The sequence below is a fragment of the Odontesthes bonariensis genome, chromosome 12 (assembly GCF_027942865.1).
Source record: "Odontesthes bonariensis isolate fOdoBon6 chromosome 12, fOdoBon6.hap1, whole genome shotgun sequence".
NCBI classification, from domain to species: domain Eukaryota; kingdom Metazoa; phylum Chordata; class Actinopteri; order Atheriniformes; family Atherinopsidae; genus Odontesthes; species Odontesthes bonariensis.
The window spans coordinates 36122485-36138197 of NC_134517.1; the positions used below are offsets into that span (position 1 = coordinate 36122485).

Sequence of the window (15713 nt, forward strand, 5' to 3'; positions counted from 1 at the left end):
TAAAACATTAAAAACTGCCTGTTTTATAGTGCTTTGAGGTAACTTTGCATGAGTTTAGCTCACATAAATAAACCAAACTGAATGGAAGCAGCTGTGTACAGACATTTCTTCGGCTGTCCCTGCAGGAGGAGGGTGTGTCCAGTGCGGCCGAGCTTCACAGGAAGTCGAACCCAGCTGCCCAGCCCACGCTCAAAATCGTCCTCAGAGATTTCTGTCTGGATGCCAGGTACTCACAACCAGCCTTTCACTGCTCTTCTGTCAGAAAAAAACAGATTTTTTTACAGTAAAACTTTAAAACATAATGCTCTAATGAAGCAGAAGTTGACTAACTTCTGCACAAATTGTGAAAAATTATTTATATTTTAACGTGATGAAATATTCCTGGTAAAGTGTGCCAGGAAGCGATCATATATTTGGGTTATAAACAGTCAGAGATTGTAAGCAGGTGTATTTTTAAAGGGTTAAAGTGAAGAACCGGAGCTTAGAAGACATTTTTAACTGCCGGTCGAAGGTTGTTTGGTGGCTATCAAACCTGCAGACCATGCCAGGCTGTAGACGTTGAGAGTTTGTGTCGTTCTGCAGGAGCTTCATTGCAGCTGCGGAGGCCAAGCTGAAGGCTGAGCTGAAGTCCAGCTACCTGACGCAGCTGGACAAGAAACGCCTGACCATGTGCAAACAGGAGCTGGTGGGAAAATCACACATAAAGTTCTGTTCTGAATTAACATAGTTATAATGGCTTCATACTGTCTGCAGGTAAATAAAACTCACGTTTTATAAGTTTGTATTTCATATCATCACTGAAACAAGCAGTCAGCATCACCACCTCTGAAATGTTTCAACAACAGTCTCAAAATAACCAGGGCTGGGCAACGATTAACATGTTTAATCTAATTAATCACATGATTTCCCTGATTAATCACGATTAATCTCATTTGTACGCAGAATCCAAAATGAATCCAAAAGTAGCGTATAGCTTTTAGCATTTAGCTTTATTTTAAATGTGCTGCCATATGAATGAAAGTGCCATAACATTTGTTGTGCAAACACACTTTTAACATCAGCATCTTTCTGTAGTTTTTATGTAGAAGCCTCGCTCCACTGTCTGTTTCCTTGAATGACTTGCTGCTATCAGTTGTGTGTTTTGCCTTTAAGTGATATTTTAGACTGGAACTACTACGCTGAGAAGACAATTCAACTTGGATGTAAATGCAGGAGTTTTAAAAAAAAAAAATTTTTGAAATACGTGCTTTTATTGTTCAAACAAGTAAAACAGGAAGTAGCGCCGGTTAGCTCCGTGAGTTTCACACCTGTACCGGTGATGTTAGCTGCTAGTTTATCTTTATTTTATTCCTCCATGCTTCGTGGTGTTTGCTGTAACTGTGTGAATGTGATGCATTCAACAGACTTTTACAATAATAAAACCTGCGTTAATGCGCGATGAAATATTTATCGGCGTTAAAATAGTTAACAAGTTAACGCGCCCCAGCCCTAAAAATACCACAGAAAACATCCACAGGTTTATGAAATGTTAGAATTCAGCAGCAGATTTCCAGCTGTGTGTGCTTAACCTCCCCGTGAGTCTCTACTGTTGTTTTGCTGCTCTCTGGTTCCTCTTTCCCTTTGCCGACTGTGACGCATCAGTCAGCTGTGCGTCTGCAAACATCACCATGTGTGTTCAAGATGATCTGTTTTACTTAACAACTCTGTTTGTTCAGCTGTGTTATCACACCTGTAAATGGACTGCTGCATGCTGGTCCATATCTGAAGCGTAGCTTAAAGGGAAAGTCCCAACTCAAAGATGAGTTTGGACCACAGCAGATCACTACCGGATGAAAAGACACAACATTCACATGTATGTGTGTGTGAGTTGCAGGAAAGTATGATCGGAGAGGCTCAGGCTGTGGGAGAGAGGAAGAGGAAAGCCGGTGGGATGAAAGAAATGCTGCAGGATGCAACCAAACTGGCACAGAAACTATGTTTCCTCGTGAAGGAGGTATGAGAAACATCTGAAGGGTCTTTGTCTACATGGAGGTGGTTTACAAATCCCAGAACGGTTTAGGGCCAAAATACATCTGTGATCTGTTCAGAGAATATAAAGCCAGCAGAGCTCTGAGATCCAAGGACTCAGGTCAGCTGGTCCAGTCCAGAGTCCAGACTAAACATGGAGAAGCAGCATTTAGCTGTTATGCTGCCAACAAGTGGAACAAACTGCCAGTGGAGATTAAACTCTCACCAAATGGAGACATTTTTAAATCCAGGTTAAAGACATTTCTGTTCTCATGTGTCTATGCATGAAATCTGCACGCTATCTTTGGACTTATCTGGACTGTTGCTGGTTTTTAAATTAATTTAAATGATTTTATTTGTTTCTTTTTATATTCTTTTATGTATTTTAATGCTTCTTCCACTCCCTGCTGCAATGCTTTTACTTTATGTGAAGCACTTTGAACTGTTTTGTACATGAAATGTGCTACAAATACATCTGATTTGATTTGATTTGATTTGATCTGATTTGATCTGATTTGATTTGATTTGATCTGATTTGATCTGATCTGATTTGATTTGATCTGATCTGATTTGATCTGATCTGATTTGATTTGATCTGATTTGATCTGATTTGATCTGATCTGATTTGATTTGATCTGATTTGATCTGATCTGATTTGATCTGATTTGATCTGATTTGATTTGATCTGATCTGATCTGATTTGATCTGATCTGATTTGATCTGATCTGATTTGATTTGATCTGATCTGATCTGATTTGATCTGATTTGATTTGATCTGATCTGATCTGATTTGATCTGATCTGATTTGATTTGATTTGATTTGATTTGATCTGATCTGATCTGATTTGATTTGATCTGATTTGATTTGATCTGATTTGATCTGATTTGATCTGATCTGATCTGATCTGATCTGATCTGATTTGATTTGATTTGATCTGATTTGATCTGATCTGATCTGATCTGATCTGATTTGATCTGATCTGATTTGATCTGATCTGATCTGATTTGATCTGATTTGATCTGATCTGATTTGATTTGATCTGATCTGATTTGATCACGTCCTCACGCTGCAGCCTCAGCACACGGTGCCAGACACGTTCGTGTGGCTGCTGAGCAACAACAAGCGTGTTGCGTACGCTCGACTTCGGACCAGAGACCTGCTGTTCTCCGGCAACCAGGAGGCTCGAGGAATCCTCTGTGGCAAGATAATCACGCTGTTTCTGAAGGTAAGCACACCAACACAACCGAATGTTTCCAGGGTGAAGGCAAACTAATGAGTGTGTGTGTGTGTGTTTGTGTGTGTGTGTGTGAAGGGAAACTAATGAGTGTGTGTGTGTGTGTGTGTGTGAAGGGAAACTAATGAGTGTGTGTGTGTGTGTTTGTGTGTGTGTGTGAAGGGAAACTAATGAGTGTGTGTGTGTGTGTGTGTGTGTGTGAAGGCAAACTAATGAGTGTGTGTGTGTGTGTGTGTGTGTGAAGGCAAACTAATGAGTGTGTGTGTGTGTGTGTGTGTGAGAAGGGAAACTAATGAGTGTGTGTGTGTGTGTGTGTGTGTGTGTGTGTGAAGGGAAACTAATGAGTGTGTGTGTGTGTGTGTGTGTGAAGGCAAACTAATGAGTGTGTGTGTGTGTGTGTGTGTGAAGGCAAACTAATGAGTGTGTGTGTGTGTGTGTGTGTGAAGGGAAACTAATGAGTGTGTGTGTGTGTGTGTGTGTGTGTGTGTGTGTGTGTGAAGGGAAACTAATGAGTGTGTGTGTGTGTGTGTGTGTGTGTGTGAAGGGAAACTAATGAGTGTGTGTGTGTGTGTGTGTGTGTGTGTGTGAAGGGAAACTAATGAGTGTGTGTGTGTGTGTGTGTGTGAAGGGAAACTAATGAGTGTGTGTGTGTGTGTGTGTGTGTGTGTGTGTGTGTGTGTGTGAAGGGAAACTAATGAGTGTGTGTGTGTGTGAAGGAAAACTAATGAGTGTGTGTGTGTGTGTGTGTGTGTGTGTCTGTGTGTGTGAAGGGAAACTAATGAGTGCGTGTGTGGGTGAAGGAAAACTAATGAGTGTGTGTGTGTGTGTGTGTGTGTGAAGGGAAACTAATGAGTGTGTGTTCGTGTGTGTGTGTGTGAAGGGAAACTAATGAGTGTGTGTTCGTGTGTGTGTGTGTGAAGGGAAACTAATGAGTGTGTGTTCGTGTGTGTGTGTGTGAAGGGAAACTAATGAGTGTGTGTGTGTGTGTGTGTGTGTGTGTGTGAAGGGAAACTAATGAGTGTGTGTGTGTGTGTGTGTGTGTGTGTGTGTGTGTGAAGGGAAACTAATGAGAGTGTGTGTGTGTGTGTGAAGGGAAACTAATGAGAGTGTGTGTGTGTGAAGGGAAACTAATGAGAGTGTGTGTGTGTGTGTGTGCAGCCTCCAGGGAAACGTGTTGCCGGCCTGTCAGTCCAAGCCAAGCTGGATGTGTATCTGTGGTTTGGAGCTTGTTCAGACTCCTGCCACATGCTGGATGACCTGCCTGCAGGTTTCACTCTGCCTGCAGGGGGCGCTGAAACGGGCAGTCCTCCCCCATACCTGCTGTGCACAGGTGAGGAAGACACAATCGTATGTGTTCAGCAAAGTTCAAAAGTCCTGATCCAGCCCTCATTTCTTTATAAGTTATATAAAAACAGGAAGCAGCTGCAGAGACTCACTGAAACATGTTCCAACATGAACATAAACCCAGAATCTGAGGCAGAACCAGAGTTAGTTCAGTTCTGAGCAGCTTTAAAGTGAATATCTGCAGATGTTTCCATGGTAACAGCTGCAGAGATTCACTGAAACATGTTCCAACATGAACATAAACCCAGAATCTGAGGCAGAACCAGAGTTAGTTCAGTTCTGAGCAGCTTTAAAGTGAATATCTGCAGATGTTTCCATGGTAACGGCTGCAGAGATTCACTGAAACATGTTCCAACATGAACATAAACCCAGAATCTGAGGCAGAACCAGAGTTAGTTCAGTTCTGAGCAGCTTTAAAGTGAATATCTGCAGATGTTTCCATGGTAACAGCTGCAGAGATTCACTGAAACATGTTCCAACATGAACATAAACCCAGAATCTGAGGCAGAAACAGAGTTAGTTCAGTTCTGAGCAGCTTTAAAGTGAATATCTGCTCTGAGCTGCTTTCTCCTCCAGCACAGCCTGAACCCTCTCAGACAGCTTTCTGTCCTTTCTTTAAGGAGTCTTCAGGAATAGTTCTCCAGGCTTCTTGAAGGACATCCCAAAGCTCTTCTTTGGATGTGGGCTGCCTTTTGTTGCGTTCTCTGCCAACATGATCCCACACTGCTTCAGTAATGTTGAGCTCCGGGCTCTGGGGAGGATTCATCCCTCCATCAGACCTGCTGCCACTGATTTTCAGCCCACTTCTTGTGTCCTTTGGCCCAGCTCAGCCTTTTCTCCCTGTTTCCCTTCATTAAGAACGGCTTCCTGACAGCCACCCTTCCATGGAGCCCATTTCTGATGAGGCTTGGGCCAACAGCAGATGGATCAGCTGAAGCTCCAGATGCATCTCTCAGCTCCTGTGTCAGGTCTTTGCTGGATGTTTTCCTCTTTCTTAAGGACATCACTTTCAGATCCTGTTCATCTGCTGGAGATAGTTCTTTAGGCCTGACACTTCTTCTTCTGTCCTCCACTTGTCCAGTTTCCTCAAATGTTTTAAGGACACACTGCACACCATGCTGAGATATGCCAAGTTTTCAGCTAACAGCTCTTTGGGAATCACCTTGTTGCTGCAGAAATCCTGTTTTCTGTCTGTCACACTGTGTTATCTTTGCTGTTTTTCACACATGCAGCTAAAGAAACGGGAACAAATCTTAATTCCAGCCTAAAACCCACAAAGAGCTTCTAGATTATTCATTTCTGGTGGCATAAAACAGTTTAATCATTTCATTTATATTAATCGTTCCATAATTAGTCATTAGATTATATCTTATATTCCTTTTTTAAGCTTTAAATTGAATCTTATTTACTTTTTATTGATGTTGAATAACATATAATTCTTATTATTGTCTGTTTTTTCCTACTTTTCTACTTTTAGACGTGATAACGTTCATTTTTTTGGGATTAGGATTTTTTTAAAACTGAATTTCTTATATTAATTTGACTCTTTTGGTAACTGAAAGCAGTTTTAAACGTAAATGTACAAAAAAGTTGAAACCATGAAGCTGTTTTTCACAGATGCAGCTAAAGAAACGGGAACAAATGATGTGTCTCTGTGACAGGCTGCTGGGAACAAAGTGCCTAAAGATCCAGTTTAAAACGCTTCTTTGCTAAGTTGGACACAACACTGGTTCATCCCTTGAGTTAGGAGCCTTTTTCCTGCCTGAATGGTTCACAGCTCAGAGTTAAGTGGCTTAATGAAGAAAAATCACATTCCTCTGAAGATGCTCAGGTACAAGGACTGGACTGAAGATGAGGGAAGAAGCAGAAAAAGTCCAAAGAGAAACTCTGAGAGAGCTTCAGGAAGCTGCAGAACTGCTGATTGGGACACTTTAAAGGTTCTAGGAGAGTCAGAACTATTCGGGCTGGATCAGGATTAAATGATTTAACGGACGTTAAACGAATCATATTCACTTCTAACAGAATATATATATATATAAAATAAGACTCTGTGCTTGTGTCTGCAGAGCAGCATCGGTTCCAGCTGAGGTGCCACATGTATCAGGCCCGCGGGCTGATCGCTGCTGATAACACGGGCCTGTCGGACCCTTTCGCCCGGGTCACCTTCCTCTCACACAGCCAGACCACCAGCGTAAGTCAGTCCTGACTCAGCAGGATGCAGCTGCTTTAGCTTCTCCTCTCCGTGTCATCTCTTCTGATGAGGAGCAGCTGTTCAGCATCACTGTCGGCTTTCGGGTGAAATTTAAGGTTTTATTGACTGTTTTTAAGTGTTTAAACTCCATGTGCCCGTCTGTTCCCAAAGCTAAAGCCCAGAGGTGATGGAGGTGATGGAGCTTTTGCATACAGCCTTTACATTTGTATATCTTCATTCAACTTCCATACAAAAAGTCGCTGCATTTCTTTAAAGACGAGTAAAAGTTAAACACTCAAAACAAGGCCAAGCTGATAATCTATATACAAACAAGTATTATTAATAAATGCAAAATAAGACACAAATATAGAGAAAACATACAAATCTTACAAGGTCAGGATCTGCATTGCCCACAAAGATTAGTCATCAACTTCTTCATCTGTTAAATCCTTAATGCAGCTGATGCTCCACATGTCTTCAGATAATCACCGTTTATTCTTTAATATGTGAGTTATTCTCTCTAATGGAAGGCTTGCTAACATCTGTCTTATCCACTGAGTAGTACTCGGTCTGCAGATCTTTTTCCACAACAATGCAACACATTTCTTGGCATAAAGCAATCTGAGGTCCATAAATGCCCGCTCACTCCTATTATAGTTATGTTTCTCTGGTATATGCTCAACAAAAAAAGTTTAGGGTCCAATACGATTTGTTTTAAAATAATCTTCTCGACTGTAGCTCTTACCTCTTCCCAGAATGTTTTAATGTTTTTAATCTTTCTGCGTTGCCAAATGCAGTGAAATAGAGTTCCTCTGGATTCCATACATTTTGTGCATACATTTCTATCACATCTATTTAAATCTATTGGAGTTACATATGTCCGCATTAACCATTTGTACTGTATAAGTTTAAGCTGTGAGTTTATAGACTTAGTGTGAGCCTTAGCACAGGCTGATTCCCCATCTGAAACTTCTAATTGCAAGTCTTCCTTCCATGCATTTAGCTTAAACTGTGCATTTTCTGATGAGTAAGATGTCAGCAACCTGTAAACTTCCGATATAATACCCCTCCTTAAACTATTCTTTATCATAATTTCCTTCAAGGATGAACGTGGGGGTCTAGTAAGTAAATTATTTTGAAACATTGTTTCCTGTTGAGGCCAATATTTTATTGCTAATTTTATCTTAAATTTGATTTTTTTATCTGTGACGCAGTTATTGTTATAGCTATTTTATCGATGACTCTCTTAATATGTGATGCGCTTTGGTCAGCTGAGGTTGTTTTAATGTGCGATATGAATACATTTTGAGTTGAATTGAATCCCTGCTGCTCGGTCCAGGTGTGATCTGCTCAGTTTCCTCCTGGTTCTGTGTCTCAGATCATCAGTCAGACTCTCAGTCCCACATGGAACCAGTGTTTGCCGATGAGCTGCCTGCTGCTGAGCGGAGACCTGCAGCACCTCCAGGAGGAGCCGCCCCGCGTCGTCATCGAGGTGTACGACGACGACGCTCTGGTCAGTCCAGCTGCAGACAGATGTGGACAGATGTTTCAGTTTGTGCTGCCCTGAACCCCTCCTACTCCATGCTGTGTGCAGGGAAAGGCTGAGTATCTGGGAGCCACCGTGGCGGTCCCTGAGATCCGGCTGTCCCATGAGGCCTACAGCCCCCCCACCCTGCAGTACAGCCCCCTGCACTGCGGCAGCCAGTCGGGGGGAGACCTGCTGGCTGCTTTCGAGCTGCTGCAGGTCAGTCGCACTCTTTCACTGAGCCCATGTTTCCGTATGTTTCCAGGGACGGACTGGGACTAAGAAACAGCCCTGGGCTTTGACTCCGCCCACAACAATCAGTGCAGGCGTCACAATACTTACATCATGATATTATACCATCCAAATGATATCAATAGCAATGATATTGATTAAATGTTGAGTTAAGAGCATATATTCCGGTTCGTTTTGAAGAAATGGGCTGTGTTCGAAACCACATACTACATACTGCATACTGCATACTACATACTGCATACTGCATACTGCATACTACATACTACATACTACATACTGCATACTGCATACTGCATACTGCATACTACATACTACATACTACATACTGCATACTGCATGCTGCATACTACATGCTACATGCTACATACTACATACTGCATACTACATACTGCATACTGCATGCTACATACTACATACTGCATACTGCATACTACATACTGCATGCTACATACTACATACTGCATACTGCATACTGCATACTACATACTACATACTGCATACTGCATACTACATACTACATACTGCATACTGCATACTACATACTGCATACTGCATACTGCATGCTACATACTACATACTGCATACTGCATGCTACATACTACATACTGCATACTGCATGCTACATACTACATACTGCATACTGCATGCTACATACTGCATACTGCATACTGCATACTACATACTACATACTACATACTGCATACTGCATGCTACATACTACATACTGCATACTGCATACTACATACTGCATACTGCATACTACATACTGCATACTGCATACTGCATGCTACATACTACATACTGCATGCTACATACTACATACTGCATACTACATACTACATACTACATACTGCATGCTACATACTACATACTGCATACTACATACTACATACTGCATGCTACATACTACATACTACATACTGCATGCTACATACTACATACTGCATGCTACATACTACATACTGCATACTACATACTACATACTGCATGCTACATACTACATACTACATACTGCATACGACATACTACATACTGCATACTGCATACTACATGCTACATGCTACATACTACATACTGCATACTGCATACTACATACTACATACTACATACTGCATACTGCATGCTACATACTACATACTGCATACTGCATACTACATACTACATACTGCATACTGCATACTACATACTACATACTACATGCTGCATGCTGCATACTGCATACTGCATACTACATGCTACATGCTACATACTACATACTACATACTGCATGCTACATACAACATACTGCATACTGCATACTGCATACTACATACTGCATACTACATACTGCATACTGCATACTACATACTACATACTACATACTACATACTGTACTGCATACTGCATACTACATGCTACATGCTACATACTACATACTGAATACAACATACTACATACTACATACTGCATGCTACATACTACATACTGCATACTGCATACTACATACTGCATACTACATACTACATACTACATACTGTACTGCATACTGCATACTGCATACTACATGCTACATGCTACATGCTACATACTTCCATACTGCATACTCATCGATCAGACAGTATGCAGAGCGTTTACCCACAATGCATTTCGCTCCTGCCCGAGCCGAAATCAGCCGGCCTGAAGCTGATTTCCCTTAAGCTCTAAACTCTGTAAACTTTAGCAACATTTGAAACATTTTCAGGAGAGAAAGTAGTCGTTTAGATCCCCAACGTGTTGAAAACCTGACAAAATACCGGCTATTTACAATTTTGTTCCCACGAATTCGGCGCTACTAAAGCTAGCCGCAGTGAGCAACGCACTTCCTGTTATTTTCACAAAATAAAATACCCGTTTCCTTTTATCATGCTTCTTGCACTCCCTGCTGCAATGCTTTTATTTTATGTAAAGCACTTTGAACTGTTTGTACATGAAATGTGCTATACAAATAAATTTGATTTGATTTGATTTGATTTGATTTGATATCATAGGGAAAGCCATTACGATACAATTGGTGCTTTTGTTTTGAAAACAGGAAGTGAACCTACCCTCGTTGTAGCTAGCTTGAAACTGCCGTTTTGACAGGAAATGACGATCGGCGACGTCACGTTACGTTGCATCTTGGGTAGTTTGAGTGTGAGTAGTAACCTCATGATGCATACCCAACATTTCAGAGAATCTAGTATGCATCCGGGAACTTCTCGCTTACTCAAACTGGCATACTAACTCACAAAGTTAGTATGAGTAGTAGGAGAAGTATGCGGTTTCGAACACTTGGTCTCATCATACGGTCCCTGTGGCTGATCCAATCCAGAACAGGGATCTGAAGCTCGAACACATACGCGTCCTCGATCTATGCTCAACCTGAATAAACAAATGATGAAATGGATTTTTTTTAAAAAGGTTTTATGTATCCAATCGATTATAACAGCACATATAATCTATTCCATGCCACCATACTTAAAATTATTTTATTATTTAATAAGCTTAATTTATGCAGTTGGCTCATTAATCTTGCCGCACAAATAATAACTTTAAAAAGTCAAAGCACAACAGTTCCTATCAGTCTGGTATTACTGTTAATATTTCTTAATATTACGGCCGTATTTCGCATTTTACAGGTAAAATGTTTAAAGTTTAGCTGCTTTAACTACTATAATCATTATCTAATTCCATTTTTACGCATTTCTGAGCAACACAAACTGGGTATAGATAAAAAAAAATGTAGCAACTTGAATAACATCTGCTAACATCAGCCCTGCCAGGTAACACTTCTCTCTCATGTTCCAAACTTACTTGCTCTGCATCTTTAGTGGAACCAGATCATCTGTCCCTCAACATCACATCGCCCCACTCTTCTTCTTCTTCTTCTTCTTCTTCTTCTTCTTAGCTGCTAACACTGACAGAAACTTGTGCTGTATTGCTGCTGCTGAACATTTCAGTAAGTTTGTGGTATTTGGCGGCCTCACCATCTTTATGTTGCTTTTTTTTATTTCCTCTCCTTCTCAGCCCCACCCTTTTCTTTACGTTTTTTTGATCAGTGTTATCCATATTTCATCTGTTCGCTTTACTACAAAGTTCTTCTTCTTCAATTAGAGCAACATAGGGGTCTTTAATCGCAATAGGTTGGAGGGATAGCTTCTGGATGGGCTTGCTCTTCTGCGTCTTCCTGTATGTGCCATTGGGGTTGAATAAGGCCACACATTCCTCAACAACAACACACACACACACACACACACACACACACACACCCCTAAGAAAAGGGGGTCTCGGCCGACAGGTTGAGAACCACTGATCTAGTACATAGAAAACATAACTTTTGTTGAAAAGCAAAAAAATAAAAAAAAATAATAATAATAATAATAAGAACAAAAGGCCTGTGAATAATGAACTAGGCACGTTTTCTAGAGATCAGCCGAGTGTCGTGCGTGACACTGTGACGTCATCTAGCGACTTTTCAGAGAGCCGATAGCGACTTTCCTTGATTTTTTTTGGCAACATTGCTCACAATGCGAGGCATTGGGGGGGGGGGGGTCCTCAGTCCAAATATGATTGTTTTGGGGGGTCACGGCCTAAAAAGGTTGAGAACCACTGTACTAGATGGCAGCCATCTTGAATTTCGCGGTCAAAACAAAGTTGTAATATCAAAATGATGTCAGATTTGGAATCCTCATGGTTGACTTGTATGTAAAAGTGCCTTCATACATGATTCTAGGATCCAGATCAAAAGTTATTTTTTAGAGATGGCGCCGGGCGCCATTTTGAATTTGGCTCTCAAGCAAAAAATGCCGGGATTTTTGGGAGGGACATGGGGGGTCTAAATCTTTTCTAAAGGGACCATAGAGGTTAAATCAATCATCAAAACATTGTTGCCAGAGGATGGTCACAGAACCTCACATTATGACCCGACTATCTTCTTCTGCTTCTTAATTGGTGGGCACAGGCGGAGGGCATCCAACTTAAAGGTGCATTACTGCCACCTACCGGACTCCAGTGTGAGACAGTAGATTAGCACAGATGGCCAGTCCGCCCCTGGATATTTCCCTTATTTGTCTTATTGTGATGGCTGTGCAGATCCCAGAGTCTGACCTGCGGAGCCTGCCGGATTTAGAGGAGCAGGAAGGCGGCGTCTTCACGGTTCCTGCCAACATCAGACCCGTCCTCAGCACCTACCGGCTGGAGGTTCGACTGCTTCAGCCAGCGATCCATCAAACAGCCAATCAGCTTCAACGGTCCCCGTAAAACCTCTGTGTGTTTCCACCAGGTGTTGTTCTGGGGTCTGAGGGAGCTGAAGAAGGTCCAGCTGCTGTCTGTCGATCGGCCACAGGTGAGACAGAGTCTCCTCGTCCCATTTCAGGGCCGGATTACAGCTCACATTATTATGTTTGTTGCACTGTGAAACCTGGAAAAAGCATCTGGACCTCACAAACCTCTTTTTCTCCAGGTGTTCATAGAGTGTGCGGGGAAAACTTTACGTTCCTCCGTCATCCAGAAGTACAAGTCCAGCCCAAACTTCACCACACTGGTCGATGCCATAGAGCTGGTGAGTCCAACACGCTCAGAGGCCCAGATGGTTCTGCCAGCTGGGAAACAGCTGAGTGAAGCTGAGTGAAGCTGACCCCCCCCCCCACGTGAAAAATTCAAGCAAACAGATTGATCGGTTAGAGCTCCGTTTGTGCTGCTTTGGTTTCTGAGATATTAAAGATTATTTTTTAGGTCATCCAAAGGTCACCATCCCCCCATCTTGCTCCAAAACAAACCAGAGTGGTTTACTTTTTTAGTGCTCTGTTTGTGCTGCTTTCGTCTCTGAGTTAGGTTTTACTTTCAGGTGATCACATGACTTCACTGTATTGATTGGGCTGCAGGCTGTAGTCATTCTGTTTTGTTCCACTAAGTTCTTTTCCCCTCTTCAGTCAGTGGGAAGTTGTCGGATATGTTGCTAACGCAGCAACATATCCGACAGTTAAGTTTTTTTTTTTTTTTTTAAATTCTGCAAATAACAGTAACATTAGCCTGATAATGAAGTTATATTTTACGGAGTTGGTATTTTTTGATTTATTTTATTGATGGTTGGCAAGGAAATTGGTGCACCGAATGTCACTCGAGGGTTATATGTGTTCATTTTAGATTTTTCCAAATCTATAAACTAAATCTAGTTTTACTTTAATTATTTTGTGCTGCTTACCGGTCAGTGTTATGTTTTACTTTCAGGCAATCACATGACTTCACCTGATTAGGAGACGATTAATTTCACCTGGTGCAGGCTGTAATTACTGTTTTGGTTCTGAGTCGGTTGTGTTCCAGCATTTTCTTGTCACCAGTTAAGTCGACGGTAATGCTCCAATTTCCTTGCCAACCATCAATAAAATAAACTTATGTTCTTTCCTGCATCAATACAGTGAAGTCATGTAATCGCCTGAAAGTAAAACCTAACTCAGAGACGAAAGCAGCACAAACGGAGCACTAAAAAAGTAGACCACTCTGGTTTGTTTTGGAGCAATATGGGGGGATAGTGACCTTTGGATGACCTAAAAAGAATCTCTAATATCTCAGAAACCAAAGCATCACAAACGGAGCTCTAACCGATCAATCTGTTTGCTTGAATTTTTCCCCCACGTGGGGGGGTGGGGGGGTGTCAGCTTCACTCAGCTCTGCTCTGACATCATCAACATGTGGACGCCGCCTCCTGTTGCTTATTCTTCTGCTTTTTGCTGTTAACTCTAACATTTTGTGACCTTGAACTTCTGTTTCATAGTCTTCAGAGGATTTTTGTGTTGATCGCTTTCTCTCCCAGCTCTGCTGAAGCCAGTTAATCGCTGACTGACTGACGAGTGTAGCTCTTCGTTCTGCTGTTTCCTTTTCGAGGAGAAGGTAGTTTATCTGCGGCTCCAGCTGTGGTCCTGCTCTGTGTGGTTCTTTCCTCAGATTTCATTCCAACAGAGGTCCACAGTAATGGTGCAGAGTTGAACTCTGATTTCTGAGAGATGTCCCCTGGTTCGGGGGACATGTTTAAAACATTCTCCACTTCTTATGAGATGTTTACAAATCTATTAGCCCCGTCAGTGGGGTGAACAGAGAGGAGAGCGTAATGACCATGATCTGAAATGAAATGGATTTTACACATCTTTGACATGGTAGTGAAGGATGCAAGCTGAGCTGATTCCTCTGATGTGCTGCAGGAGCTGCCAGAGAACGAACACCTCCATCCTCCTCTCAGTATCACAGTTGTTGACTGGCGGGCTTTTGGTCGCAGCACGCTGGTTGGAAACCACATTATCAACAACCTCCAGGCCTTCAAAGACTCTCGTCCTTCAGCCCCACCTGTACAGATACACAAGCCACCGCGGGACACCCCCGGACCCGCCCTGCCGCCGCCACCGCCAGCCGCTGAAGGTAATGAGTGCATGTGTGTCACTGTGTGCTGCATATGAACAGCTGCACGGGAATATATTACCACTTCTAGATGTTTTCAGACAATAGCAGAATCAGTCTGACGTCCTTGGGCTGAAAAGATGAGATGTATTTCACATTAAAGCAGTCAGGGACAGAAAAACAGACCTGAATCCCTGAAGACTGTTAAAATCACCACAAAGAGACACAAAACTACCACAAAGAGACACAAAGCTACCACTAATGGCGCTTTTCCACTAGCTCGGCACGGCTCGGTTTGGTTGTGTTTCTGAAACAGGCGGTTTTCTGCGTTGTGTTATTTTGACAAGCGAGACGCACACTGGTGTTGAGTGTCGATGGGGCTTTTAATCTTCAGAAATAAAGCAAAACACACAGGCGTCACACACACACCGAGCCACACTGCAACTCTCCACACAGCTCAGAGCTCACACAGCTCTCTCACCACTGAATATTACACAATACTGTATCACAGTTAATATGTAGGCAGTGTGCTTTATAAAACAAAATACCAAATACAACGAAAATGCATTAAATACTTCCCACATCTCTCAGTGTAGAAAAATAAATAATTTCACCCACATTAACACATTTTTATAGTGGAAAAATATATATTTTGAAAAGAACACAAACTGAACCAACATACCTTCAGAAATAAAGCAAAACACACAGGCGTCACACACACACCGAGCCACACTGCAACTCTCCACACTACAGAGTAAAAATAAAAATAAAA

At 41.9% G+C, this 15713-nt stretch overlaps 1 protein-coding gene across 3 annotated transcripts in view; it reads left to right on the forward strand.

The window, feature by feature from the left end:
• The window catches only part of fer1l6 (fer-1 like family member 6), a 47928-nt gene that overhangs the window by 13300 nt on the left and 18915 nt on the right, over positions 1–15713 (forward strand). For all 3 annotated transcript variants that reach the window (XM_075480310.1, XM_075480312.1, XM_075480311.1), the window contains exons 16-27: positions 126–226; positions 583–685; positions 1874–1993; positions 3081–3233; positions 4401–4572; positions 6653–6777; positions 8156–8290; positions 8372–8521; positions 12644–12751; positions 12834–12896; positions 13014–13112; positions 14749–14962. In XM_075480310.1, coding sequence (XP_075336425.1) covers positions 126–226; positions 583–685; positions 1874–1993; positions 3081–3233; positions 4401–4572; positions 6653–6777; positions 8156–8290; positions 8372–8521; positions 12644–12751; positions 12834–12896; positions 13014–13112; positions 14749–14962 — 1543 coding nt within the window. The remainder of the gene's footprint in view (positions 1–125; positions 227–582; positions 686–1873; positions 1994–3080; positions 3234–4400; positions 4573–6652; positions 6778–8155; positions 8291–8371; positions 8522–12643; positions 12752–12833; positions 12897–13013; positions 13113–14748; positions 14963–15713) is intronic.